Raw genomic sequence first — 27839 nt, 5'->3', positions numbered from 1 at the left:
AGATTGTATCTGTATCGAATATAAAGATTTTCATCAGCGATAAATCACTTATAACGCACACGTACTCCTGCGGCGCGCGGCGTATTCCACAGCAGAATTTATGTAAAAACGAAAATACTATCGTGACCGCGAAACCCGAGCGTTTACATCTATAAAGATCGCGCGGCTATGTCTTGTGAAAAACGAGCAGTGTTTCCATCTCCGCGAACTTCCGTGCTCGCGGATCTAATCATTTTCAGTCAAAATGCCGTGAATCGTTCGCAAATTAACGGAGAAAAAAGCATTTTAAAAAATATTAATCTGAAATATAGCGTAGTATATATAAATATACCATATATATATATATATACTGACGGCGAAGACCGTGGATTGTGCGTGTGAGAGTTAAATGCGTCTACAAAGATCATATCCCGAGAGCGAGTTGCAACCAACTTGCACGACCGGCTCTTTTCTTCGTTTCTTTATCCTCTCTCTCTCCCTCTCTCTCTCTCCCCTCCCTTCCTCCCCCCCTCTCTCTCTCTCGAGTCTACTTTATACGAGGTGTTCATTTCGCGCAATATATACGCTGTGTATATGATACCTACATCTCAGCTCTTACGAAGCAATGAATAGTATTATAAGTGTATTCGAAATATATGAATCACATAAATATGCATTCCACAAATCATTGCATGTGTACGTTCCACGTCCTTTAAATTTTACAAAATTTTCAATAAATAATTAATAATTGAAATGTAATAATTAAATTTAAAATTAAAAACAATTATATGTTAAACGACTTTGTAACAAAAACACTATAACAAATTTTTTCTTCCCCTCCTCTCTCAATTTATCTCTCGGCTCTTATTTAATCTCTACAGACAGGGCGAAATCTCTCTCGATGTACTTCGGTGTACTTTGACTGTAGGCGTAATTCGATTAATCGTAACTGCGTCTCGGTGATGCCATTGAAAGCTGGTATAAGCGAGCAACAGATTCTAGGGCACTTCTCTCGTTGTCGCGACCGTATTTTTCCCAAGTGCACGCTCGCAACAGGAAAGTATGACGCGACAAAATCACACGAGTAGCGGACAACCGCCATGTGTACGTACACGTGCACTCACGCACACACGTGGAACATACACTCTCATCGAGGCATGTAGTCGCCGTTGTCCAGCATTACTGCTCGCTCCGATGCGGGTAGTGTCGTCGAGAGTATCTGTCAACTTATATTCCCACTTAACCATTCTCTCTGGAGTGACTGTTATTCATGTACGAACTACGGCTAGCAGCGGATCCGCTCGCTGGCCTCCCATTTCCACGGCGAACGGAATGCACACGCTATTACCGCGCGTCGAGTGTTGTAAACGAAAGATGAGTTCGCGGTGTCAGATATACAAAAGGAAGCGGCATAAGATGTTCTCTCCCAAAGTGGAATTGAATCGTATTCGGAGTATCATATGATGTGTAACGCTGAACTAAAAAACGCCGCGTTTCTCACCTTCTTCCAAAAAATGATGTCGCATTTCGAGAAAAAGCAGAAAGGAGAGAGAGAGAGAGAGAGAGAGAGAGAGAGAGAGAGAAAACGACCTCCCTTTATGTAGCCTACCTATATTTATCAAAACTGTGTAACAACGTTACGGAGTACCGTCTACGCGAATTACTTTTCATTTCCTTCGTCATTCACGAGAATGCTTTTGTCGGACGTTAAGTATCTCCGAGTATAATTAATCATATTCTTCCGTCGTCATTCACCCTTTGAGGTCACGAGATTACGAGGCCTATTTCCTTTCACAAAAGGTGCCGTCGTCTTCGCCATCTGAATTTTTCACTACCGACAGTGAACGAAACGGAAGGCAAAGAAAATCCGCGGAAACGAGCAATATTCGAGATTGTAGTCTCGTCGCCAGGAGAAAAGCATATCGCCTAGTGTCGAGTCATGATCACAGTACGACCAAGCAAGCAACTGAGTAACCAACCGGTAGTCGACCTATGTAATCCAGTTACACCGCTTCAAGACCAGTTTTTCTAACTTTGATTACAAGAGGTCATCATATACACGAATGCGCGAGATTTCTAGCGCATGTCGCTCCTAGAGCGAACACGCGAACTGAACGAGTACCACGTTTTATCCACCTGTCGCTTTCCGCAAAATTAATTCGTAAAATCTGCCTAATGAAACTCGTTCGAGAAGTTTAGGTCTCGAACGCGACACCAGATTCAACGTTCTTGATGTGAATGAATCGTTAAGGGACGTAACGTCAAGTGCGATTTTATCGTCGACACTCGCAAATAAAAAGAGCGATACAGATTCGATTTGAATTTATAATTTGACTTTTTAAAGCTGTAAGTTTTTGAAGTTATATAACTATGTAATTTCTACTTCCGCGCCAAGAATAATAAATTCTGCGAGAATATTGAGGCCGATTTTTACGCAAATTAAACTTCAGCGCCGGATATTAATGTATGCGCTTGTTTGCATTGTTTTCACTGAACTTTATGAATAGATAGTACAACCGTATTATTGCAGTAAAAAGTGTAAGTGCCGTAGTTTATTGTCATGTATACGGTGGAAAAAATATGGAGCAAGCATGACTCGACACAGTCATAAAATTATATTGTTTATGGTATTATAATTATTCCTCGGAATACTGTGTTCCGTGTGTTGTAAAAACAATACCAGTTCAAGATAGTATTTACGGGCAAATACGAAGGCTTTAATGAATTAATAATTTGATATCTTTATAATAGGATATCTCATGTAAAGGAATTAATAATTTGATACCTTTAATAGTATTAGCCATATTTTTAATGCTACATCATATGAACCATAATGTCAATGCTCAAACGCATAAGGAACGATAAATACTATAATTATTTCGGATTGAAGAAATAAACAGGATAAAATAACATTCAAACATTTTTCTATGTAATGAACCTCTTTGTCAGTTAGAAATAAAACTGTAAAACATGGTAGTTAACTCTCTTATTTAATAAATATAAAATTTTTAGAAAGCAACACAGTTATTACACTGAGAGAAAACAAAATAGTTCCAACAACTATAAATTTGGCAACTTTTGCAATTGAAGTACCTGTAACTAGTTTTACAAAGTAATAGAAACTAAAGTAGTGCTGAATATTATAAAAATATAGTCACGGTAACAAATTGTATGCACTATTAATTGGTAGTGAAGTAGTGACTCAACTACATTGAGTAGTTACTTGGACTTCATGCAAATAGATATAACAATTACATTTTTCTAGTTTAGACAAAAATTTTTAAAGGGTCGCTCAGTACGAGTAGTACGCGGCTTTGTCACCAGAGGGACGTAGAGGAGTTCAGTTTCTCCTAAGAAAACCACTCGCTTACAATAAAAGGCGCAGAGTTGATTTCAAACTTGGAAGACAAAAATAAATAAGAAATGCATAAATTTGTAACTATGTATTATAAAGCTTTAATAACAACAATAAGTAAATTAAGTGAACTAAGAAAATATAGTAATATTAACCATTTATAAATTGTTTATATGGTTAATGTACTATATTTTCTTAGTTCACTTAATCTAGTATTCTTATTAGAATTTAATAATATGTATATAGTTGAGGCGCTATTTCACTACAAATTTATAGTTACTGATACGACTTTTTTCTCTGAGTGTATATCGCAAAAACTACATTTAAAAAATATTACGATATTATATTTATTCTATTGCCACAATGTATCCCAATTAATCGTACTAAACTTGTAGCAAGAATGGATGTAAATACGACATAACGACTGCGAGACGGTTTTCTATTTAGGAAAAGAAAAGAAATGTAAAACTTTCGCAAGACTTCAAGGATTTAAGATCGGCAGGTGAAGTAACGAGTAACGAATAACGAGTTTTTTGATTTTCGTTAAAGCCAAGCCAACCCTGAATTTTCGTTTAAAAGCTCCTCTGCAGAAAAGAAAAAAAAATAAAACGCTTATAAAAAGCATATCTTCTTTTTTCTTTCTGAACTTTTATATTCCTAGTTACGATATGACCGGCAAAGAGGCTGAAACCTTTCTACTTCGACGTTACTTAGTTGTCCATCTTTTGCAGTCTCCTGCGAGAACCTCTCATCTATTCTCTCTCTCTCTCTCCCCCCTCTCCCCTCTTTCTCAAATTTTTGCTAAATTTATACATATAAAAACGAGCACGATGTGACACGGCGGGTCGCAAAGACAGCTCTTGTTTTGCTATGACTTCAGTACCCGCGCCCATTTATTTACGCGTCTAGTGATAAATACACGCCAAGATGTCTCTCTGTGTCATCACGACAGTAGGAAGGTAGCAGCTGGTGGGCTCCTCCGAGCCTTAATAACATTGATATTGCATCGAATGCACTAAGCCTTCAACAGTATTAACGCGGAAAGCAGAATTCTGATTAACTGCCGCAAGATACTGATCGGCGAAGCAAATAATCCTACGATTTAATGGGTGCATGACAACTGTTCATTGAAGACTCAGTGAGCTCTTTTATCTGATTAGTCTATATTTTAAGGTCTAACGGAATATGTCAATCAGATGAAAGAGCTCGCTGAGCGCTCAGTGAGAGGTTGTAGTTCTGAATGCGCACAATGGTTGCTTAAAACTTTCAAATAGTGATATACGCAACTTCTGGTAAACGCGGAAAAACCCGTCTGTATGAAGTGTCCTCGAACGCAAAAGTCTCCATTCTTTCAATGTACTTCCAACATATTTCTAGAAACGCTTCTTTATAATTTAATGATACGATAAAAAGAATTTAGCAAACTTTTCACCGAACACCAACGCGTTCCGATCGTCAAACTTCGCAAGTGCTCCTCGCAAACTGGAAACTTAATCCCAATCGAAAGCGAGCACACGAAGACGGCCAAGCGTGGTAAAGATAGAGTCCACTCGAGATCTGTTCTGAAATTTCAAAAGACCAAAGTCGGTGTGATTGTTACAAAGATTCTTTCCCTTCTTCCTATATACTTGTATACTTGGCCCTACACTTTCCGAGAAATTCATTTTTGCCACCAAATTATAACCTCTTTGTATCTCCTTTCGTATTACTCCTCAATCGCGTTATTCAATATTCTTTGTTTTTTTATCTTTTTCGTTTCCTTTATTATGCTATAAACTGAAATATAGATTCCGACTAAAAAAACAAGAAAACCTATGGAAGTGGCCCCCTTCGATTTTGACAACCTTTGAATATGTTTTTTAAATAAAAATAAGGATATTTTTTAAAGACTCATTCGCACTTTTAAAGAGTTAGGGAGCGCAACGCTTCTTTGAAAAAAATTGGTTTTCTTCTTTTGAAGCAAATATCATCGCAAATATCACTGTAAGAGATAGAGAAGAAAAATTTTCTGAAAAAAGGTTAAAATATTTGAAAATATTTACTGATAATTAAAATTTGTATAAACAAAAAATTTTTATTTATACAAAATAAAAATTTTTGAATTATAATTATCAAGTATCTTTAAAACCATTCAATTTTTATTTCAAACATTTTTTTCTATCTCTTACAGTTTCTATGATATTCGCTTCAAAAGACAAAAACCAATTTTCTTTAAAAAGAGGTTTTGCATCCCTTAAAAATGCAATTGGCTCTTGTAAAAAAAATATATATCCTTTATTTTTATTTAGAAAACAACATATTCAAAGCTCATAAAAATCGGAAAAGGATGCTTCCATGGGTTGCCTTGTAAGACTCGTCAGTTGCAGTTCGTCGTGCATACATCATCATAAGCGTGCGAAGTTTACTCCAGATAGACATTGTGGCTAAATATATCCATCATTATTTATATTTTCTAAATATATCATCATACATTTCATTCAAACGCTCGGCAAAAAGATGAATGGAAACGAGCACTACTTGATGACAAGTAGTCCCTCCACAATCTTCACATAATGGCCAGAAATTGACCGGTGAAATAATCAGAAATTACAAATGCATCATATAACATTTTATTCGCGCGTTACATTCAATGACTGTCAGCATCGCGAATCTCGGAATGTGGAATGAAACGAGCGAAGTAACGCAAGATCGATGGGGATTCAACCTGGTTTCGTGATTCGTGAACGACGAACGACGGCACCATTCTCGAAGAAAGAAAGCGCGAGGAATGCGTCGGACAGACACGCACGCGAAAATCGTTTCCCCAAGGCAATAACGTGTAAGCAATCAGTAAATCGAGCAAAATACACGTTTCGCTGCTAGTGGAGCGCGAAGCAGGCCGATTCCGTTTGCTTTTGTTCACAAGACAACTTCCGCACATAGCAAGAAAAGAATGGAGCAAAAGGAAAAAACGATGGAAAAGAAAAGAACTGACACGGTTCTTGCATACAGAATATGGATATTTATTTTTATGACGATTTTATCTTCACTCGATTGCGTCACGCCGTGGCCTCTATTTAGAATTCTATTTAGAATTAGTCGAACGGAAGCATAGTAGGGTAGTTGATGCAACGACAGATATCGTCTCGTGGTAAAACAAACAGTATCGCCGCGTTTCCGCTCGATGCGCTAAGGTCATAAGCTTTCCCACAGTGGCGCTTATAATTTGATAGTGTGGCGGAAATATTATCCTAAAGTACGATTTACAATTTACATTTGATAAATCGTTGCAAAATTTTAGAACTGATAAACGTGACAATGTAGACGTTTTTAACCTTCGAGTAGGTATGTGGGGTATTTGAGCACCCCAGGCATAGTTTTTCTTAAATATTTCATACTTTTAGATTGACAGTGCTCATCGATTTAATATCTTCCTATTAATGATTACTTAACAGATTAAAGTGGTAGTGGCTCATCGATATTGAAGCAGTAAACAATAATAGAGCGTCAAACATGCTGGGAGTGAACACCCCACCTACCCACTTATGTTTCCTTTTTTTATACTTTATCTCTTTTTTGAATTTTTATATAATCAGAGATTTTTCTCTACTGTAGCCGAGTTGTCTTGTTTATACTACTTTTCTTGTCTCATTTATATTATTTTTACGTCTCTATTTTATTAGAATGTAACTAATGTAAATTTAATTATAAAAAGTAAATAATCTTATTTTTCTTTTATTTTTGTTGTTATATTTCAATTCTATAAAACAAAATTTTAGTTTATGTCTTTTTTAATTCAAACATTGACTGTTTTACATATTTTTATCATTAAAATATTCATTTCTTGTAAAAAAATTAACAATTTTTGTATCTTTTATTTCGCTACTTATCCTATCTTCAACTCGATATTCTTTTTACGCTCTAATGACAATTTTGTACGATTTATGTTTTATGGTTCATTTAGTATCAGAATTTGTATTTTTTTTATTTGAGTTGCGTTTTTTAATAATAATAGTGTTAATGAAATAAAACGGGAAAATCCGTGACTAAAAACACTGTTTTGGAAAAAAAATTAAAAAGTATTGTCCAGAAGTGTTAAAGTCCATTATTTTTATATTTCTCATTAGAGTATAACTAGTAGAAATTTCATTAAAATATAATATTCTAGTAAAAAATACAATTATAAAAATAAAAACTTTGTGTGTGTGTGGGGGGGAGGAGGGTATCTCATCACTTCATCTACCTACTCAAAGCTTAATCAAACTCTTCTTGTTAATACAATTAAGAGAACAAAAAGCAATAGGCTGCCTAATTATACATATATAAAAATACTGAGACTGATGTTGTAAATATTGTAAATGATGAGATATAAAATAGAATTCGTGATAAAAATAATGAGAAAAAGTACACTGAGAAAAAGGATTTTGTTAATTTAACAAGCCACAAGTACCTTTAGCAAATGATTTGTAGATAGTGATAAATTATTGTTTTGATATTTGTTGTGATTGATGCTGGTCTACTATTCCAACCAATTACTAGTAGGTAATAGAAGCAATTTATGTAAAACCTAACCTATTTTTTGATAAACTTTTATTTGCTAGCAATACTGATTATTTTGATTTATATCGTGTATTATTTGTTGCAACGAATAATGAGAAATTATTCGCAACAGTAACTGATCGATCCGTTTTCCTACCAAACCATCACATTTGTCATCCCTTTTTTGTTCCTATAATAAACTTATTTCTCTCAGTGTACAGTTGGCGTTATAATGAATATCACAGTGAATAAAGATAATGAATATAAAGGTGAATCTTTTACTATTGAATTCTCTAGAATCTTCATTCTCCGGTACATTCCTTGAAAAGTTCCTTTTATTATTATAAAATGCTAAATGAAACAAAAGTTTGCGCAATTTCTCTCTTTCAACAAGTTCCAGTCTCCGCCGTTTCTTCATCTTTTTTTTCTTCCTTTAGAAAGCAAACGGCCGAGCCTTTTATTCAGACAGGGAAATATTCCGTCTGTACCTTGTAATTAAAATGTCGCGATCGAAAAACTATTTACGCGCTGCATTTGGATTCCAAAGGCACCGGAATTACTAGCGAAGAACGTTAAATTAAACGTGGCATGATGTACCATAAGTTGCTAATTCAAGCACCGGTAGACGAGAGAGAGAGAGAGAGAGAGAGAGAGAGAGAGAGAAAGAGAGTCTGAAAAGGCAATTTCACTTGTTTCCCGTGTCCCACAATAGTCGCAGATAATTAGAACTGCGAACGCAAGAGCGCGTATTGCATGCAGACGCGCATGCATTGCGACATTACAGCCGAACTTTCTGTGACGGTGAAAATTCGACAGAAACGTCTTCGCTATTTTAATTCCGAGATGAAAAAAGTAAGATACTATGACGTCCGATATGTTTTTCCGAAAAGTAATATTACAAGCTCATTTGTGAAATGCAAATATCTCAACTAATTATAATTCTGTAAGAAAAGAACGGCAACTAAATAGTTAAAACGATAAAAAAAATTCACGAAAAAAGTTCACGAAGAGCAACTCGAAATATGCATGGGCGACTATCTCATTTGCAACAATTAATTTTTTTCGATTATCATCACCAAAGATCTCACGTAATGGCAATAAGTAATTCTCTTGCTCTCGTTTGAATTATCTCGATGTATAAATAAAAATGGAATATGGGGGGGACGGGTAAAAAAATAATAAAGTCCTGGCAAACACGCGCATGCTCGCAAATGTAGCAACCAAACGTTGTAACTAACGTCTTAGCGCTCTGTATAAATTCGCTTTTGCGACAAACAGCGAAATTTGTACGACTATGCGAACATTTACTGCTATCGTTACATTTTATCTTAGCTCGATATTTATTCACCGATGTATCATGCAACATATAATAAATTTTATGCACCGTCTTTGGTGGAGCCAAAACAAATTAATTAAAACAAATGATCGTGATTTGTATAATTCGGTTATTGTATCACGGTAGATCATTTTTTTCTGCTTTCCTCCATTACATCATGTCGAAGAACCTTCCTACATTTTTTTTAAATATACCTGATTAATCATTAAACTAATTAAATTGTTTCAAAACATTTTCAACAGTAATTTATAATTCATGATTAAATTAGACAAAAATAAATGCAGTTAAAAATTTATCAATTCATATAATTAATAAAATTTTATATAGATATTTAAAAAAATTATTTAGAAAATATTAAGAAAATTATTAAGAAAATACGTTAAAGAGGTACACAAAAACTGTTTCTAGTTCAGTATTTTTACAAATGTTTTCACACATTGAAAGATTAAAATTATACAAATACTTTCATAACTGAAAAAAGAAATTAATGCAAAACGTTCAATTTTTTTGTAATGTCTCTTTGTCGGTTAGCTTCTTGATCTGATGACAAATGAGGTAATTTCACATAGAAAACATGATCTTGTCGTCTCCGGTCTCATAGGTACACTAATGAAGACTAACGACGGACGTTAAAGGCATTAATTCTCTATTCTACGTTGATAACGAATTTACATCGAGTACTGCGAATGTACACTTATTGTTAGTTCGCGGTCATAAAACCATCAGAATTAAATTAAATTAATAATTATGTGACAAATTTAACTAAATTAAATTTAAATGTACTATTGTAACATTCGATTCTTATTCGTTGAAATCAAAGAAAAAATAAACTATTGAGATGTGCAATCTCATTAATAATCATCAGCGAAGATGCTTCTTTGATGCACATCAATAGTGGACGAGTCTAAGGATTATAAACTGACTGCGGCGTTAGACGCGTGCTCAGAAAATCTGCATGTTAAATCAGCTCTCTATTCACGCGTGTCACCAGCTTCGTTCATCATGAACGACTGACAGTTGGCGGCGGGGACTATTTTCGAATGCAAATGTATTTCGGCCGCAATCGGACAAACGTCAGCATCGCTTTCGGAGCAATCATTTCTGACAGACAGTCGCTGGTTTCTAAACTCCGTGTTACGACCGCTAAATCCAGCCAATTAGAACGGATTCGATGATAATGGTTGTGACATGAAATACTGCCGCATCACGGTGACCGAAAGCTCCTCCTAATGTATCGCGAACCAAAATCATCTCCGTCGATTTATCGCTTGCACGCATTAGTATAGTGCACACCCGTCACCGTGTTGTTTATACGTTCCGGGATTTTCAGAAATAACGATAAAACGAGAGAGGGACAGGAAGAGAGAAAGTAATACATCCATGGTGACATTAAAACACGAGGTGATTGCCGGTTTGATCGTTGTAAATTTTCACGGCACAGGATCAACGCGGTTAACTGAATAAACTAGATGCGGTGCACCGAGTAGTTAATCGCTAACTCGACGTAAACGCCAAGTTTCAGTTACGCTCTTCTCGCGTTGATTATCCGTTTTGGTTATTATATCACAGACACTCGCACGCTATCAAACTAACGTTTTACGCGTTAATTTATCATAGCGCATCGGATACGTTCAGAATGCGAATATGATTTTTCCGGGCTTTAACGAACTCTTATTTTGCATATATACTTATACGCTACGCTTCATCAAACCTGTGATGAAACGTAACGCCTTTGGTATTTGGTATTTGGTATTTGAAGCGGTATTTGGTATGTGAAGCTTCATTGACGACTACATTCGAATATTTAGAATTGCGACGTGTCATTTGCGCAATCAATGAAACCAATGAAACCATGAAATAAATTACGATGATCATTAGCATGGTCTCAATGAGTTAAAAATATTTAATAAATGAAATGTAGACACGAAAGATATTTCTATAAAAGGTAACTTATACTTCGAATTACTTTTTTTATCATATTTTATTTTACACAAACAAAAATAAAGTAAGAAGAATGACTTTCTATCAGTCGGGAAAAGAATGTTTTTTTTGTATAGTGATATTTGTCCAGGGTAATTACCTACATAATAAATCGAGATCTCGAAATATGCAGCTACGTCACTAACCGATTCAATGTAGCCACGAGAGCACGTTACACGTCGCAGGCTGAATCACTCGAGAACCTCCGTCCCGTGTGGTTTTTCTCGTCTACTATAGGTAGCTCAGAAGCCATTCTGGTCAGAGAAAGATAGAAGAAAGAAACGGAAATAGCGACTAAAGGAAAAAAAAGATATATATTTCATGCCACGATCTAAAGCACCGATCTAAATTCTCCACAATTGGGGGCTTCGGCTTGCCCTTTTTTGGGGTGTTTGCTTCGTGCTTTAAGCCGCCGCGAAAACTTGTCGAGCTATTCTAGTCCATTTTTAGTTTCTTCGCGCACAGGTGCTCGTTCCGGAATGACGGCAAAAAAGGATGAGGAAAAAATCCGTTCTCCTTCTATTTTTTTTCCTCTCTATTTTCCCGCCAAGTTTTCGCTCGAGTACTTTGTTTTCTCCGCGAGCGAACTCGCCTGTCGCATCATTCGCGACGTCAGACAACTAAACTCGCTGTAATTGAAAGAGATAGTGTGATCTATCTTCCTCGTAAAAAAATCAATCTTAACGACCCCGAGGTGGAAGTGCGTTTCCTCGAGACAGTAGAAAACCTGACTTATAAATCATTCGCGCCCGTAATGTTCTTCCGCTCGTAGGTAAATTCTATTACAGCTCACCGAAGAGGGACGGAGAGATCTCGTAAACTTTTGCCGAGTATAAAATTTGACGGATACTATTTTTCCCCATCGCGCATTACCCGCTCGAGGTGGGCGGCAAAGCTCCCTCGTACGTTCGCCGAAAGGCATGTTTACCGTATACACATACTGCGAGTACGCATCCGGTCACGTATTTCCGCGAACATCTCGCAAGTATTTCCGGCCGGAGAATCGATACGAAATCCCGTAGCGAGACAATTTTTATTTCTGTTACGTGGCTGGAGAGAAACAAAAGGAGGGAGAGAAAAATGTGAACGGTGTTGACACGACGGCGGTAACGTGCCTTCCCATGTCACTCGTAGATACGTTATTGATATCTCGGCTTATCTACGAAATTATGTGGAATCGAAAGGAGGACGCGAAGCCGCCAACCTGCCACGTTTTGAGAACAGCTGAAACATCTTGGAATAAGTGAGACGATCCGTAGGGTTTTGCGACGACTGGAGGCGGCCCTGGTCGAGAAGTCTATCGTTCTGCAGCTTACACGTTCTGCAACAGCGTTTCTCAACGCAAACCAGCTTCGCGTCCAATTTAATATGTATACAAAAATCCGTAATGTATCTAGTAAGTAATAAGTATATTTAAGGCTACAGCTAACTGGCCATTTGCCCATAAATCTATAACAGAATTATATTGCCTTCAATAACGCGTCTGCTAAAAAAAAAAGTCGAATTAAATCAGAATAAATAAAAAGTTCACATTAATGTTTATGAGTGTTAGTAGCTAAATGTAACTAATGGGATAAAAATACACTAAAATAGTTAACGGTTAAAGTGCAAAAAAAGCTTAATTTGCTATATTCATAAGAAAATAAATTTTAAATGAGACTAAAAAGAGTATTTTCGATCTCCAATAAAAATTGTTTACTTTACAGTCAACAAGATTACTACAAGCATGACTTTTGCTTGTATAAAATATTGTACACGTGTAATTAAAACTGCTAGGTTGCATAAAAAAATAACGATCATACCCATTTGCACTGCAATACCGGGGGAACAAAGTATTTCGCAAGTGCTGTAATACGTGGCATTAATTTCACAATCCCACCATGTCAAGAGCAAAGCGTCGGTCTTTCTAGAGTATTTAAGCCACTCGTAATGCACGCGCGAAAAGCTACAGCTCCATTTCCGAGAGTACGGTGTTAGTTTTTGCGCGAGCACATCGCGTAAATTCGTGCTGAGATTAAACGCATTCGTACCATAGACTAGTTACTGAAAAGCTACATACGACTATCCACAAAAGCCGTTGACGATGGTTAGCTGACATGATTTTTACTCGTAAACGAACGCGTTAAGTTCGGACCAAGAGTCCATAATTTCTAAGCTACACTTTGTATAAAGTCGCATTTGAAGTGAATCAGGACTGTATTCAGAACGTTACGTATTATGCACCAGTCGCACCGGTGTCAGTTACATTTCTATTTTTGAATTAATCTTCTCTCCATATTACGGGTGAGAATCCGAGAAAACAGGACGACGAATCACTGAACCGAACTTTTATTGTTAGCGTTGTTTCTTCTATACAAATATTTTACGAGGAGAACCTCTGTCTCGCAAATTCGGCCGTTGAGAAACACTGTCTTACACACGCTGTACCTACAACAAATGGCCGGCGACCCCAGGCGCTCTTTGTCCTCTCGACTCCTCTTCGCCCTTCCCCAGCCGTTCGGATCACCAGCTTTTCTTTTCTGCCTTTGTCCCGTCTCACTCTCACTATTTCTTCAACCATCGTACGTCAGTACCTTCGGTTTGTTCGACAGAACGGGCCGAGATTTCAGACTAAAAACGCATTCAGATCAACTATTTCGGTAAAAAGCGACACATCGCTTCATACACCGTGTGAATTTTTTAATATTAAACCATCTAAAGCGATAATTTCGGTTATTCTCTATTTTAAATCATTTTTTTATCTTTATTCAATATGATTTTTTAATATAGGTAGCTAGTAGGAGCCTATTTTGGTTGAACGTTTTATTTTTGGATAAACTCTAGAAGAGGATTTATTCAAATCTGGGAATAAATCTACTGGGAATAAAAAGTCTCTGATTTTCGGATAAAAAAAATTCCTTGATAGGTCAGATTTTCCAGATTTCTCGATATGCTATGATACGTTCTGATTACATATGGATAACTAACTGTCTGTTTAACATTAAAAGATTACGCAACGGTGCGGATTCGATGATGAAAATATTCAGTTTCTTCGATATTGAAACTACGCACTTTAACGCATATATTTCATTATGGGAATGCAATCGTGAGCCTATAAGGGAAACGAATGATATTCTCCATCCTCCGTGTTAACCTCTGAAAATGTAGGTACAGAGATTTGCTACAGATAAGAGAAATATACTCTCTCTCTCTCTCTCTCTCTCTCTCTCTAAATCTGAATCAGTGGACAGTCACTAATTACCCAGTGGCATACTTGGCAATGATAATCAGTGAAGTTCAACTAAAAAAGAAAGAATATTTGAGCACATTATATGACTAAAATACTGATATTTGCACGTTAATTTCAATCTTCCAATACCATATTCATTGAATTTAACCATTAAAACAAGATTAGATAGATCACATAATAAAGATTAGCTAGGTTAGGAATCTCACATTTAATTCACTAATTACCAGTGGCATACTTGGCACTAATATCAGTGATTATCCACTGATTCAGATTTAGAGAGCTGGAAAGTCAATACGCGTACGAGGGGCAGTTAATAACGCAGTCCTGCTAGTTGATCGGAGAACAGAACGCGATACGTATACAGTACGATACGGTTAGAGCGAGTTAGAGCGCTTAATTGAATTTTTGGATTGGCGTTCGGTGATTTTAACTATTGGAAACTAAAATACCAACCGCGAACAAGACGCGGATCTAGGTTACGTATATCTACGGTATTGTAACCACCACAGGATGGCGAGCCCCATTTCGGTCTCGGGATATCGACGATTCAACGCGAGACATAACTAACCATCTTGCGCTGTTTCATCGGCAAGAGGCACGCTTCGGGAAACGGAACCCATTAAATTCACAGAATATTTCGCGAACAATCGCGGCTTTCGGTTCCCGGAGATCCTCCCCGGTTTTCTCACACCACTCAACCGCTCTCATTCCCGGCCGAGCTATTAAATCAGCACATCCGCGCATTACACCCGGATTGAAGTCCTGCAAGGAATCTTAAGCTGCTAATCCGTGGACGTATTTAAGCAGAGAGAACGGTGCAATTTAGTGGCTATCGCGTCTCATCGTTGAGCGAAGGCGTGCACTCGCAGAATTTCGCAACTCGAATTTGCCAACCGCGATCACACAGAAAAGTAATCGACATGTATGTATACACTGAAAAAAATGCATGTAATTTTACATGAAAATTATATGTTTATGACTGGTAAATTATAAGTTAGACACTGCAGAAACTTTCTGCTTGCCGGCTGACATCACATCACATCAAGATTAACGTGATGTAGTAATAACATCGGAAAAGAGATTAAACTTGATTATTTCGTCTCTCTGATGTGTTTCGATGATTAAAAATTGACTCGCATCGTTCAACCATATAATGATATATGTACGTTGCAGCCGGTGGAATGATAAATAATATTCGTGATATGTAATTATAAAAATAGAGTTGCACTCTAAATTATATTAATACCAATTGAAATTAGAATAACGATTTATTTAGGTACATCGTCAATCTATCCTCAATCTAATCGCAGTAAATCGTTCAGATTTTAATTAGATATCTCTCGGAACAAAGGTGACAGATACGAATACTATTCTCAGCGCGCAAATCCATCTTCGTGGGAATTTACGCGACACCATTTTCGAGACCAGCCCGAATTTCCAACCGCGCGATTTCTATGTTCCCGAAATTCACAAAGTAAGCGACTTTAGGATAACCTAAAATATGGCCGAGTCCCCGTGAGATCGGCCGAAAGTACACGCCGCGCCGTTCTCCCTTCCTCTTCCGGTCGACACGCAGCCGGCTCGGACGACCGTGGCTAACGTAATTCTAGAATCGGCCGAGCGTTTTCCCGCTATTTGCATAATCCCCGCTGGATTGTACACTTGTTTACGTCCCTCACATACCGATTCTAACCGACTTGCAACGGAGTAAGGATAGCTATATGTATGAAGAAATCTGTGTAAGTCTTCCTACGATATCTTTTTTACAAGAAATACCAATTCTATTTCATATTTTGTCAAAAAATAAATGTATAACTATCAAGTTCGTAAGTTAAACAAAATAAAAGGCCAAAACACGAGCAACAAAAACATAACTATATCAGATGATTAAATTCAACTTAACTTTAACAATTATGACGATAAAAAATATAATTTTGTTAAAAAATATAAAAATATACGTCAAAATATAGACTGACTCCAAATTGACAGCACAACCAAAAAGAGTAGCGATTTTTCACAAAAAAATAAGTCAAAAATGAAAATATTTCACGCGACCATGCACACACAACATTTTATTCTTAAAAAAATGTTTAATTCACATTTTGAACTCATTTCCTTTATAAAAAATTATTCCCTTTTCAATTGTACCATTCTGTATTGTAACATTTTCGTATTGTAACTTAAATGATGGTAATTTGTTCTTATACACAAAACATGCATACACACATATGCTGATCTTTATGATTTATGTCAACATGAAAAGCAAAATCACACCATTTACTCGTGTTTTTATCCTTTTTGGGGTAAAACATTTCCGTCATTTTGGAATACCATATTTTACATCGGCAATGCTTATACTCAATGCACGATGCTTTGAATACAAATCAATGGAACTCATTGGCATCATTGTTAGAGAACGTATAGAGATATTCGAATAAAAATGCAGCGACGAACTTTTGAATAAAACTCAGAGGGATGCGATACCAATAGAATGCGGGATTCAAGGGAAGCTTGAAAATTATCTGGCACTGCATAAAAATACGTTAAAGGTCTCTTATTGGGGTTGAATTCTCATGCAAAATAGCGTCCGCGCCCGATTGGTTGAAGACGTTCGCAGATGGACCTTTCGTGTCAATTAATACCAATGAAAGTAATACGTACTCAGACGGACATGGATCGTGATTCGCAGAGTGCGTATGCGTGCGAACGAATATGATCCCGCAAGTATCACTTTCAATTCGCCTGTCGAGTGTTATAAATACAAAGCCGATAATTTTTCAAACGTGCAATACAGCGTGTTATACTCTTAATATGTCTGCTACAGATGAAATAAGAATAAAAGATGTTGATAAATTGATAGTCATCATCTTACGAATCGGACAATTTCTCTGTTCTCTTAATTTTAACAGTCCAATAGTATTAAACGGTGTTAATCTGCTCTAATTATATATCTTATGACATTAAGACGCTCCGTTATTATATAGAAAATTGCAAAATGTATATGCACTGATTAAATGATATAGGTGTATAAAAAAAAAAGATAAGTTCCCGCGGTTAGATGGTGCTAACAACGGTATATTTCCGTGCCCAATTATTTCTCTATTGGAGTAAGATTGATTAATCTACATTTAGAAAGTTATAATGCGACAATTCGCAATTAGATATTTGGGTACATTTTTAGTTTAATTGAAAATTAACGCTAAAAAAGTACACATTAATAGATAATATCTCCCAAAAAATAACTGCGAAAACTATTTATACACTAAAGATGTATTAAATCATCTTTTCTGGAACAATCCTCTCTTTTAATATAGATATAAAATTAATTTTACAAAGAATATCGAGAAATCAAAACATAGCTCTTTTTAATATTTAAAAAAAAACAAAAATTAAAAATTTTCAAGCTGTAAAAGATTTGCCACATAAGAATTAATTTAAAAAATCTTTAATGTTGAAAAATAAATATTATCAACAGGATTGCCACAGAAAATGAATTTTAAAATTCGCTGACTTTTCCAGATAAAAATGGAAAATTTTCATGACCAATATAAAATATGTAAAAATTTTAACATAATAAAATATGTAAAAAATGTTAACATTTAGAATCAAAGATTGTAAGAAAGCTAGAGAGAGAGAGAGAGAGAGAGAAAGAGAGAGCTTATATTATTAAAAACGCAAAAGAAGCTTAGTAGCATAATAAAATTTTAGGGGCAAATTCAAGCCAACAAAAAATAAATTAGTATTGGAAAAAAGAATGCAGTTATGGCGAAAAAGAGCGATTACATAAAATTACTGAATAAAATAAATTGTAATTATATTTTTTAAATCGTTTAAAGTGCACGAGTTTTGAATGTATTTGACTATAAACGTCAGATATAATATTTAAAAAATTATAAAAATTATTTGGAATAGGAGCAATTTATGGGAATTGTGAACAAAAAAAAGTTCAAAATTCCAGTCTCTTTTATATTTTCCCTGACTTTTCCCAGTTTTCCAAGTCTGTGGCAACCCCGAGAAATCTCTCTCTCTCTCTCTCTCTCTCTCTCTCTCTCTCTCTCTCTCTCTCAACAAATAATAGATATCTTTCTCTCGATGTTTTCGATGAAAAAAAATGAACTGCAGATTAAGTAAGGAATCCACGGATGTATGTGTGCGTGTGTGTGTGAAAGATGATCCAAAGAGCCGTTGTATCATACGCTTCATATTTTCCGGTAGGATGCCGCAGCAAATCAGAGTCGCGCATATGAAGACAAAGACGACCGAAATATCTTTCACGGATTACAATGTGAATACAACCGGAGCTCTCTTCCTTGTCCCAATTCTGTTTCTCACCTTCTCCCAGGAGATAATAATGCTGCAATACAGTGCAAGATCCGGAGTCGCGAAGATCCTTCTTTGTCGTTATATTTCGCCCTCGCGCGCCACTGAATCGTTTACGACGCTTTCCGACAATTTCAACGAAAGAAAGGCAGCTTTGCCCGCTTTTCTACTCAACCTGACACGTTCTAACTTTTATCAAATTATTAATTTTGCCAAAAATTTCCGCCCGGGAGATACACGCGCGACGCGCGTAACGATCCCAATCGGCACGAATTAACTCGGGTACGGAGATCGATAATGTTCGCAACTCTCATTTCCTTGCTCACCATTATACGCTTCTCGTGACCTTTGGCCTTTTAACCCTTTGTATCCAGCTAGATTCTAGGAAGAAGAAAGAAACATAAATCCTGGCAACGCGTCTATCATCTAACTTTCCTCATCGAAAACATAGTTTTTAAGTATTTGTAAAGGGCAATTCTTTATTTTTTACTTGCAATAGAATTTCTCTCATATACTGCTATTTAAAACAATATGACTTTGTGTAAAAGCGCGAAGGAACGTGAAAGAACTTGTAGAATATTATAGTATATACAATCAACAGAAGCAGTGTTTCATATTGCGTGCGTTGTCAACAGTTATAAAGCTATATTTAAAAGTCCCTCATCATACGGAGAATTAAGATACCAAAGTACCATTACGCGTTATCTTCCTACTCATTACTCCGTTACGAGTATTTTTGTCAGAAATATTGATTAATGGATTCTATTGTATAGGAAGCAACGAGATAACGATAGAGTTCTGCAACTAAAGAGAGAGAACTTTACTTAAAGGAAGAAATAATTTTAAGAGTATCGAAACATCCAATGATACTGAAAGATCATCTCACTACATGAAACGAAAATAAGGGTGTATCCATTTCGAGTTGGTTGCTTCCTCGACTTATTTGTTTACTATACTGATCGATATATCGATGCCGTTTCGGAACAGCCATTACTGACGGAGATAAATATAAGCAAATAATAATCCTCGCGGGACGAAGTCCAAAGTCCCAAGTTACCCAACACAAACAAAACATGAAAAATCGAATTTAGCAACTCGCAAGATCACGAATGGAATGGGAAATAGAAACCGTTCCTATATACCTATATCACGCGTCACTTACATTTACAAACTTTATGAATTAATTTAAAGATTAATAATCCGCACGCGAATTCGTTCACGATATGGGAAAATAGACTAACTTAATATGAACGTATCTAACCAATTTCCTAATTAATTATCATGGAATAGTTTAGAGCGGGATCATTTTAGCATATTCGCACGGTTCGTCGGTCAAAAGTCTAGCATGCTGTATACCGCGTTGTAATTCACAGAGTTACCGCAACTCGCATCAATATGCCATACTACTCCGACAAACACTGCGCACATTAGGCGTATCAGCTAAACTAATTTTGCATTTGGGAATTTCAATGAGGAAAGTCGACATGCCTACAACCAGGTGACGCATCCGCCCTTTCTTCGCTTCCTCCCGCAATAATTCGTGCCGTGATAAGTCGTATCACGTCAGTCGATAAACGGCGGTAAACCCATCTCGTTAGAGTGGCAGAAACATCGAAACGCGTCATCGAGAAGAACTCTGCTATATAACCTTTGTGTATAAACCTTTTGTGCTCGTTCTTTCTCTTTACGGGTAAACAAAGTGATGACCGCGAGTCAGTTTCTCACCTAATTGCTTTCATTCACTGATTACTTAACAAATTTAATATTAAATTTATTTAACACAACGTTTAATAAGATCATTAAAATTCTATTTGTGTTTTTTTACTTGTATTTTGAAAAAATATAATCTTTGTTTATAATATAAATGATAATATATGTTCTTCCTCTTTTAAACAATCAGAAGAATATTGAGCTGATTCCTTTTTTACAATATTTAAATTATTTCATGAATTTATTTTGCTTTTTTATTTCAATTTGCAATTATATACATATTTTTTTAACCTCTTAGGCAGCATAGCCTAACAAAAGGTTGCAAAATTGAAACAAAAGAACTAAATAAATTTATGAAGCAATTAAAATATTACAGAAAAAAAATTAGTGCAATATTCTTTTGATTGTTTAAATTGTTTAAAAGAAAGAATATATATGTAATAGAATACACAGTACTTCAATCATGAGACTATACTTTATAAATGAGAGAAAACCATACGTATGAATATATATAAAAAAACTTGTGTAAAATGTTTTATAACATTTGAATAAAAATATTACAACATTAAATTATGCTAAAGGAGCGATTGTTTAAATTATAGAGAAATATATATTACGTGATGTCACATACTACAAAAGAGATTATCAATGCGAAATGTCAATAAACAGTAATCCGCTTGTTTGATATTATATTGACTAGCTTTGAAATAAACTTAATGCGCTTATGTACGCGACTGAAAGTAAATGAAAAATAGTTCTTGAAAGTCCGACAATTACGTAATTATCACAAAAGATTTATAGTCACGCGACTCGTGGGCATTCACGATATCTTTATTTACGGTTCATCGAAAAACGACACGAATAATCATTCAATTTTCTTTTGATTCTTAGTTGTCGAAACAAACAGATTAATGATCAATTGTGGGATCAAAATTAGTAACTGTGTCTGATATTCATCAATCGTAATCCAGAATCGTGACAGGAAAGTTTTTCGCAAACCTACATTTTTAGTGTCACGTGCAACTGAAACAACATTATTCGCTCGAATGCATCTTCTTTGAGTACAAATCGTCTAACGGGCAACTTTCTTGTGTCTTTCTATTTTTTGAAACTTTTTAGTCAGCTCGTACCAAAACGCGACTTGATTTTTCTAGCAATTTTGCTATCTCTTTTATCCTCGTGCACGTTGTTTGCAACACCAGTCGTGCATGTCTCGGTTAAAAGAGCTACAGTACGATTCATATATAAATAATCGATACGCGAATTACAAACAACTGTTTAATAAATTTATCATTATTATTAGTAACTAATTGAAATCCGTGTATCGTGCTGGGAAAACATCTAGGTCAAATGTTAATTTTGCACCGTGTATGATTACGTAAGCATTGCAAACTATTAACCATATACAAAAGTTCACAATTTTTATAATCGACCATCCGTGATCGCTCAGAAACATAAGTCGCAATAATTAATGCTCAATATAACGAAATTTGCCTGAGTTAAATAATGAGCTTACGAGACAAAACTATCGAATCGAATTTTCGAATGTCATATGAGATTTCGAGAAATGACAGCTGTACTTATTTATTTATGCCCATTTCCATCAATGTAAATTAACTTCAATCTTGATTCAATTCTTAGAACTAGAAAAAGATGAAGAGTAAGTTGAACCGAGATTAAAGTTAATCTGCATTGATTGAAACGGATATTAGTTCGTACTTTATTAAATAACGCATATATAAAAATAACTTAAATATGTTAGAAATAAGTCAAATATTAATTATGATAAGAGGTCAGCGAATTGAAAAATAAATTAAACGCAACAGACAAAATTAATTACGCGGAAAAGCTAAACCGATAATACAAAACTCTGAATTTTAAACTTGTATTACTCGGGGAATATTGTGAGTTCAAGACAATAATCTCCCACTCGTATTATTATCTCGTTCTGTATAAAAAAAATTAATTCATCTGTACTATCTGATAGAATTAATTTAAAAAATGCGAAAAATACGTTGAATACTGAATACAGTGAAGTCCGATCATCCGACTCTCCGTTATCCAACATTCCATGACACGGGAACCGAAACGAACTTCAATCACGAGTTTTTGAGTTAACCGTTGTGAAAACTGCGACCACACGCTCGCTCCATTCAATTTAAAACAAATTTATCTTTTTAAAAATAATTAGTAAATTTGTTATTGCAAAAAAATAGCCGTTCCAGTGGCTGTTCAACACCCGCGAATCTCCGTGAAAGAAACTTCAAACTTGTGCCGGATTTCCATTAGATTTGTATTTCATTCGTTTTTGTGTATTTCACAACCAGTATGTATCAGGCCTATTTACATCAGATACTCGGAATTTCACTATTGTATTTTTTTTTCTATTATTTCAGAAACCCCAGAAAAACCGAGGTCACTAATAGTCTCGATCGACTCATCAACATGCTGTATGTATATGCTCTTCTCACGGACGAGGTGCACACCTATAAAGTAATTCTAGTTCCTTGTAATATAGGTATTGCACTAAAAGCGGCATTCATATCCGTTCTTATTTTAAGACCATCTTAAGTAATATGGTATCTTAAAAAGCTAATACAGATGTCTGATTGGTTTATGACATCTTAACATTGTACGTAAGATGATTTTAAATATAAGGACCAACTACGAATAGCGGTCGAAGTTTGTTTGCATTGCTTGAAAATTTCAAAAATTTGTGTACTTAAAACGAGATAAATATACAGAGTGTCTCAAAATTCACGATACTCAAAATACTATAGCAGGATTTCTCGAAAAATTAAGTGAAAAAGTTGTTTGTAAATTTTTATTTTAAACAATGAGATAAGAATATAAACATGGCCAATTACGAATTATGTATTTAGATAGCCACATATCTATGAGTGCGTGCTGCGATAGTATTAGCTTTCTACAATAAGCCATTATCCAGGATTGGGTAGTGCTAAGTTAAAAAGATAAAAGTTAAAAAATTAATTAATTTTAACTTAACTTAGTTACATTTTAGACTCTTAACTTTTTAACTTAATTTAATTACATTTTGTCGATAACTATTAACTTTTAATTTGATTTTTTTTTAAGTCAATCCTCAGACACAATGCGAGAGGATAATGAAAAAAATATTTTTATTTTCTTTACTCAAATATCTACAGAAATACGTTTTTGAAAATATTGATTTTTGACAAAATGCGTTAAATAATATTAAAATTTGAAGTAAACAGATTAAAAATTGTTTGAGTTCTACTGCTAGCCAACTTAAAAAATACTGTTTTGAAAAAAACATTTAAAGCTTTGAATGTAAATACTTTTAAGTTAACAATTGAATTTTTAGGAACCTATAACTTTCGAAAAAAATTATGTATCGCAATAAAACCACTTGCACTTCATTTTTGAGACTCTAAAGTGTATATTAAAAGGAAAAAAAATCGATTTTTTGAAAATTTTACATAAGTGTTACCCCTTAAGTTAAATTTTCAAGGATGTTAATTTTAACTTAACTTAGTTAAAAAAAAATAGTTAACTTACTCAACCCTGCCATTACCTAAGTTTTAAGTCTTAAGAAATTTACCAATCACAGTCGAATATGAAAAGAATAATCGACTATACTATGATTGATCAATTTCTTACAGCTTAAGACTAGCTTAGAGCTATATAAGAATGACTTGTTGTAGAAAGCCCATTAAGGATGGAGCACAGACCTTTGCATAACGCATAATGCATAAAGCATAAGAAAATAAATCAATCAAAGTCTTGTATTTCATGGAAAGGAAAGAAATGAAGAACTTTGATTTCATTTTCTTATGCATTATGTTTGAGGCATTATTTTGGTCAGCGGTTTATCCCTTGATCTAAACGTAGTCTGTAATTGGCCATATTTAAATCCTTATAGCTTAGAAACTAGTAGGTTAGGGAAAAAGTCTTTTTACAAGTTAGTAAAAAGACCTTTTCCCATCACAATATCTTCGTTAAAAATTATCAAAATTTAAATTTTAAAAAAGCGTTTTAAAGCTTAAAATCTCTACTTTCGAACGGTTACTATATTTTTTAATTTATGTGAGTTTTGTAATTTTTATATATAGGAAACTACGAGCTGAAAAAGAGAAAAAAGTTTCTTTCCACTTTGTAGGTCTGTAGCGTGCCCAAAAAAATTTGAGCAAATTTTCGACTATCTATCGCGAAAGCTTGAAGCTTTACTTACAAAATCGTTTTTTAAAAAACGTTCCTACGATTTTTTGTTCCTGAGTTACTCGCGGATAAAAAGGAACATTCTGACTTTATTGTTCGTAACTCCGTTAAAAATCATCGTATCGCAATTATAAATATAGATTCTTAAAGCTGAAACGTTGCTCTATCAAGTGGTGTAATTGCTAATTTTTTTTAAATAGAATATATGAATTGCTAAAAAAGTTTTTTTACCAACTTGTAAAGGAACTTTTTCTCTAACTCAATATATTATATGTTAAACAAATTTATAAATAACTTCTTTTACTTAATTTTCCGAAAATTTTCTTGCATCGAAAAGAGAGAAAGTGAAGATGCCGAGAGGAAAAAGTGCAAATAACGCGAACAGATCTACGGCCTTTCTTTGGAACGTGCTGGTCTAACGCAAGAAATAGAGCAGCATAGTGCGTGCTCCGTTTCAGTTTCAACGAATCTCGCGACATTCGCGACGGCAGTGTCAGTGCTCGTTAGGTCGCAGCTCAAAACACGGTTCGAGGACTTGTGTACAAAGAGGCCCCGTTGTGAGAATCATCTCCTTCCTCAATGCCATCGGTGCAGTAACCGCGCGTGCAAATCTCATTCGCGCAAGCGCGGTAAGATTCAGATTCAAACACACTGACGCGCCTTCGTAGAGAACGCACGTAACCTCGAGAAGAGTATGGTTAACTCACCGAGAGTTCCGCAAAGTAACAACAGCAAGGCAAGCGACACAGGCAGTGCGATGAGAAGCCGGGGCTTCGCCCCGGACCGCCGCGCGACCCATTTCCCCAGCATCGTCAACGGTCCCCGAATCCACCTCCACATCCAATGGCGGTCCAGCGTCTAATGTCCTCGGCATCTATCCTCTCCTTTGTGCGTGGCTGACCTCTTCCCGACGCTCTCCTCCTCTCTCTTATTTCGGCCCGCGAACTTTAAAGTTTCAACGATCACTACACACACTGTTTCCACACGCGCCTTCCATCGTGTTCCACCTCTGTTTTGCGTCAACTGCACGTGTATCCATAAGTATATCGAATGAAATGAACTAGACACACGTCACACACGCGTTCACGTATACAACAGTCGACGACGGTGCCACGTTGAGCTCGTGCCTCGTACGGCGTGCCTCGAGCGGCAGCGATAACGCGAAGAACGACACCGTGCAGACGCGTCTACCCAACTGAACTCTGAACGCTGTGAACGCTGTGAACGCTACGACCGCTACGAGAAGACGACGCGCTCGCTTCGCCCTGCGGCCTGTCTGCCCGCACTCGTTCGCTCGCTCGCCTGACAGCCTGGAATCCTCCCCCTTCGCCGTATCCACTACCCCCACCCCTCGACCGCGCTCTACAGTCTACCCGCGCCAGCCGCCAGGCCACGACGCCGATCCCTTCCTCATCGACGTACAAACAGCGATCGCCCCCACTAGTCCATGCTACTTGTTGATCTTCGTCCAGGAATGCATAACTATGCTTCGCACCCGATTCTCTCCTCTTTCGATCTAAAGAAAGAAATAGGGATGTTTATTGATATTCGATAATATCGAATATTCGATATTTTTTGCAGTTATAAAAATATCGAATAAAAAATTATGAATAAAATATCGTCTAGATATTTTTTAACTATTCATGCACGCTCTCCATTTTCATGAATATTTTTAATTTTCAAAACTTTCTTCTTTGAAGGCCTATCTATATAAGTCAAAACGTATTATACATAGCTGTACGGTACGGTGCACAAAAAAATCGACCAATCAAATGTCTCATATAAAAATCGTCATATTGTTGTATATTATTGAGATTGCATGATATTTGATTCATAATCAGAACGATAAAAGTAAGTATTTATCCTGATCGATATAATTTCATGCAATTTCAATCTTCAAATTTCATTTCCTCTTTTTCTCGAATACATACCTACCCATACAGCACCGAAAGTTTTCAAAAATATTTCAGAAGTATTTCAACTGAAAAGTGAAATATTTCATAAAAATTGCAAAATATGTCTGCAACATTTCTGAGACAGCTCTGAAATAGCAAAATGTCCGCGATTCTTGCACATGAAACCTTGTTGTAAGATTGATGAAAGGTTACAGAAAGAATCTACAATCTTTTTGAAATATTACCAAAAGGTTTCAGCTATTTCTAGTACTACAAAAACGATATTTAAATATATACTTGATTGGTACTTAAATAATATTTAAATTTATTATGTCGACATATAATAAATTTAAATATTGTTTGAGTATCAATTAAACATATATTTAAATGTTATTTCTGAAGTACTTAAAATTTCTTAAGAGTTTTGTGATCTGTTTACAGATTACAAAACTTATTGATATAAATTTAAAGTATTTCTCAAAGGTAGTAATCAAACCGCCAACTAATTTTGATTAATTAATCATATTATATGTATAAGCACATATACGTAATCACTATTAAAAATCACACCTGCAGTTTCCAAACAATATATAATTATTCATATACAAAAGTTTCTCGCAATTAAAGTAGAACAAGTCATAGTAACATCAAAATGATGATTGAATCGTGATTGATTTAAAAAATGACTTAGTAAACATTTTGGAGCCATTTTAACATCATGATGATTTTTTGTTCTGTTTAAATGTTTTTCAATTTAATTGCATATGACAGATTTTAGAAACGTTTCTGTTAAAATATTTCATATGATCTAAATCCTTTCAGAATTGTTGCACATGAAACGTGAAAGGTTGAAACATTTCTGAAAATTTTCTGCAATAATCAGTGCTGTATGGGTAAATTATACAGGGTGTTTCCAAATTAAATGGCAAAACTTCGGGAGCGTGTAGAGGAGTAAAAAACTAAGAAAAAAAGTCCTATAGACATATGCTCGTTTTTGCTCCGTTTCAGAGAAATCGAAAAAAAATGTTTACATTTCTTGCCATATCTAGCACCGACATATTTGATTACATTTTCCACTTTCTGTTATGAATTTGTCAGTCGCTCTTTGAAAGCCTTTAACAGTAGATGAATTTTGTCTTTTGCAATATGCCGCGTACGTATTCTAATAGTGAATATGCTGATATGGTTTTTGTATACGGTTTCTGCAACGGTAATGCTTTAAAGGCGGTGCGAGAATATGCACGACGATTTCCAAACAGAAGAGTGCCAAACCGAAGAGTGTTTATGTTGACATTTAATAGATTGCGAGAGACTGGA

The 27839-nt window shown here is 35.5% G+C and overlaps 1 protein-coding gene across 2 annotated transcripts in view; it reads right to left on the bottom strand.

Moving 5' to 3' along the window:
* LOC108723177 (DE-cadherin) overlaps positions 1 to 25786 on the bottom strand; it is a 147834-nt gene extending 122048 nt beyond the window's left edge. The window contains exon 1 of one of the 2 annotated variants that reach the window (XM_018448720.1): positions 25335 to 25786. In XM_018448720.1, coding sequence (XP_018304222.1) covers positions 25335 to 25467 — 133 coding nt within the window. In that variant the 5' untranslated portion in view covers positions 25468 to 25786. The remainder of the gene's footprint in view (positions 1 to 25334) is intronic. The other variant, XM_018448721.1, reaches the window with a different exon arrangement.
* Between the last annotated feature and the right edge of the window lie 2053 nt (positions 25787 to 27839).

This window comes from Mycetomoellerius zeteki, unplaced genomic scaffold (assembly GCF_001594055.1).
Source record: "Mycetomoellerius zeteki isolate Tzet28-1 unplaced genomic scaffold, Tzet1.0 scaffold224, whole genome shotgun sequence".
NCBI classification, from domain to species: Eukaryota; Metazoa; Arthropoda; class Insecta; order Hymenoptera; family Formicidae; genus Mycetomoellerius; species Mycetomoellerius zeteki.
Note: the sequence above shows the minus strand (reverse complement) of the source record. Positions and strands in the feature narration are given on the sequence as shown.